At 41.3% G+C, this 3,502-nt stretch overlaps 1 protein-coding gene across 1 annotated transcript; it reads right to left on the bottom strand.

Annotated features, from left to right (window-relative positions):
* Window positions 1-356: 356 nt before the first annotated feature.
* LOC149233983 (uncharacterized) lies at window positions 357-1,910 on the bottom strand. Its single transcript, XM_089368110.1, has one exon. The coding sequence runs from the start codon at window positions 1,908-1,910 to the stop codon at window positions 357-359; it is 1,554 nt and encodes a 517-aa protein (XP_089224236.1).
* Window positions 1,911-3,502: the final 1,592 nt, after the last annotated feature.

Below are 3,502 nucleotides of genomic sequence, written 5' to 3'. Positions count from 1 at the left end.
AGGAATGTGATCTGCCCTGCTTCGTCCACAATGCAAACATCAAATCTTTTCTTTACAAGTAAAGGATGTGTTATTCCAAGACAGGTCACTCCAACCACACAAGCTTGGTCTATTCTTGATTCCAACTCCTTCACAGAATTTATGCCCATTCTTGATATTGTATACTCTTGTATATCTGGATGTATAGCTGCAGTTTTTCCAAGACGTATAAAGTCGATACCCTGAGCCTTCAACTTGAGAAGTAGACTATCAACTGCTGAATTTGTGTAGGATGAGAGCAAAATGGATGCTCCACGTGCTAGAAGCGCTTTCACAGCATGTACCATGGTAGAAGTCTTTGTTTTACAATCTGCAAATTATGCTCCAAGCCGTAATTCATATACCTGGCCAGTGTTCTCCCTGTCAACTTGTTTCAAAGCTTCAAAACTCCTTCGGTTTCCAAGGAATTCACTCCTCTTTACTGGGACATAACCAAGATCTAATGCTTCGTTGCTGGCATATAGAAGTCTAAGGCGATCTGCGTGCTTTGAATCTGTATGAATTGCTACTTCTATTTCATCTGGTGACAAGTTTTCCTGGTAAAAAGAGTAGATATGGTCTAAAATCTGCAAACGTGTGAAGCCTTTCTCACTGAAGAAAGTCCTCGCTGATGGACCCATCTCTCCAAATCGGTCAATTGGAAATAATATTGTCAAAAATGCACCCTTGTAAATTACCTCTCGTTTCTCACTCTCTCTCATTGGTTGAGTTAAAACTGCATCCTCTGAAATGCCACTAAGGGCTTCAGAATGTCTTCCATCATCACGTGCATCAAAGAACATGGAAGCCCGTCCATTTGCATCCATGTCTGATCCATTTTCTAGAAGTGTGTTCCCCAAACTATCCATATAAACAGAAGCAGTAGATGTTGGCTCAGATATTGACCAACATATGGAATCCAACAGGCTGCTTGGAGTTAAGGGCCGTGGTATTGTTCGACAAGGTTGAAATTGAGGTCCACGTCTTCTTCTAACACAAGTTTTAGCTTCATTCATCTTTTGTTCTCTTTCTGCAATCTCTTTTTGTATACTTTTTTCATCATATGCTCCATCTATTGCCAAGGTATTACCACTGCCGCGTCCATGCCTATTTGTACTCTTTATCAAATGCTTGCTTTGAGAATCATCCAACATGATGGCAATTTGTCTAGCCAGGTCTGCAGAAAAATGAACAAGTCGCTGCATGAATCTCTCCCTTGTTGTCTTCAATACCCACAATGGCGTTACTAAGTTCGTCGCATACCCTATATATTTTTGAACTGATGCTCCCTCACATACAACATGTGTTGCACTGCAGCCAATGAACCAATGATCCACACAGGTTGCACCTTCTCTCCTTGCGGCCTCAACTACCTTTTTATGCAATTCACTTGACACATCCGTGTCAATGTTCAAGCAATGACCGGAGAGTATAGATCCTGCAGTTTTAGAGACTTCTTTACCAACAGATTGAGAGTGAGATTGCAAAGATATGCTTAGTGACTTGTTATCCTCACGGCTGATAGGAGGCAAATAAGAGTATTCAGCATTGGTTATTGCAACAAGTTGAGAAAATTCTTCTAGAGGCAATCCAGGATGTACAACGCTATTCACACTATAAACTGATTCATCCAACCTTGCATTGAGTCTCACACAACTTACAAACCAAGCCAAAGTGACAACAAAAAGGCCCTGTCTCAACCCATGCTTCAAAGCATGTTCAAATTTACGCCCAGCAAAGCTCTGAACCACATCAAACACATAAGCTTGAATTTGTTCTTGAGGATTTTGCAGCTCAGAAAAGACATCGTCAGCATTCTGTTTCACAACACGATACTGGATGGAGCAAAATAATTGCACAAAGACATTGTCCTGAAATTTATCTGAAACCATATGACGAAGTCGCTGCCAGTTGAAGAGCTGAAGAACAAATTACATAATCTGAAAAGCAACATTTAATGATTTCTTCTTCAAAACAGGGTTTTGAAGAAGAATCAATCTCACATTAGACATACAGAACGGAGTCTAACATCGGCTCCACTTGGGATGGCAGCTGCCGCTCCGTGGAGGTGCCAAGAACCGCAGAATTTTGGGAGAGCAGACAGTGCCTCTACCCATTGGGCAATGGAGTTATCATCAACATAACTCTTGACTTACTTTTCACACTGAAACTGAACTGAAACAATCTTCAAGCAAACTAAAACAAGATGCTGCCCTTATGGCTGCTTATTTATTTACAAAACCTACTCTAATCTGCTGTACAAACACTAGATCAGGTAATACTAAAATGCCAAATTAACCATTCAAGTAAACCTGAAAATGAAGCCGCTTGAGGATGCTTCCGCCAGGACACAGATGCAGTTGCTGGTAGCCTTTCATGCACATACTGATCCTGGTCATGGAAAAGACAGCCTGTTCTGTCAATCAAACTGAAAATATGTCCATATATGCTGCAATAGGATCACAGAAGCCGGACTCTGGTGGCTGCCCCAACTCTGCAACACATACTTCCAGCTGCACACTGTCAATGTAAACATCTATAGGCACGTATGTTATTGCTTGTTGTGAAGGAGGAAGGATTTCCAAGAACTTTTTAGGGTCTTGGAAATCATATGACTGGATTTGCTCATCTACACATTGAATCTCCTTCTCGATTCTTTCAACAATTAACTCACACAATTGAGTTTTGAGGACCTTAACAGATTTCAAACATTGAAGCAAGGCACTGAAAACATTTTCATCAAATTCATTATCTGCTAACACCCTTCTTAGTTCTTCTACAACTTCACACAAGGTAGGGTTTGCCACATACCCTTCCATTGCATGAATGGATCAACAAGCGTTGGAATGTCTGGATCGAGTTGGAGTCGCCAGGTGAATGGTTCAGCCTGCATAAATGTCTGACTGTTGTCCACCATCAGCATCAGATCTGCACCTTGATTGCATGTACTGGGACAAAACAATCAACAAGTCGAATGTTCTCCCCAGTATGGTCGCCACTATGTTAGCGCTTGAGATTTCACCTCAGGCTGAGAAAGGTAAACCTTCAAGGCAACATCAAACCATTCAGCCCCATAGCTAGCCCTACGGGGCAGGAGAAGGCTCTCTCCGGTCAATCTCCGTAAAATCTTCAATGGCGAGATGACCCACAAGGTAAGACAGATATTAGGCTAGTAAACTGATTAAAAAGATTGGTTTGGGTTTTTTAATAAAATGACGGAGTTTTTCTGGGCTGCATGGGCAAAATCACAGCTTGAATTGAGAAATATAATGAACAACACAGGTTATCGACTGAGGCAAGGTAGGCAAGAAATTTAGCATCAAATTTAGATTTTAAATGGGATGGCAAGACTGGTGAGGAGCTGACAAGGGCATAGGAGATGAATCCTTGTCAAACAGAGGAAAACATTAAACATGAACAAACTTATAGGCAGAGCATGGCAGGCATGAATTCTTACCTAAACACTTCATTTGTTCAGTTATAA

Source organism: Pinus tabuliformis, chromosome 8 (assembly GCF_031772625.1).
Source record: "Pinus tabuliformis cultivar Carrire ecotype Pingquan chromosome 8, CPIR1, whole genome shotgun sequence".
NCBI classification, from domain to species: domain Eukaryota; kingdom Viridiplantae; phylum Streptophyta; class Pinopsida; order Pinales; family Pinaceae; genus Pinus; species Pinus tabuliformis.
The sequence above is the reverse complement of the archived record's forward strand: the minus strand, read 5'-3'. Positions and strand labels throughout refer to the sequence as shown.

What these genes read in the sequence shown, in the direction of transcription:
- LOC149233983 (XM_089368110.1), bottom strand. Translation starts at nt 1,910, where the DNA reads ATGGTTTCAGATAAATTTCAGGACAATGTCTTTGTGCAATTATTTTGC.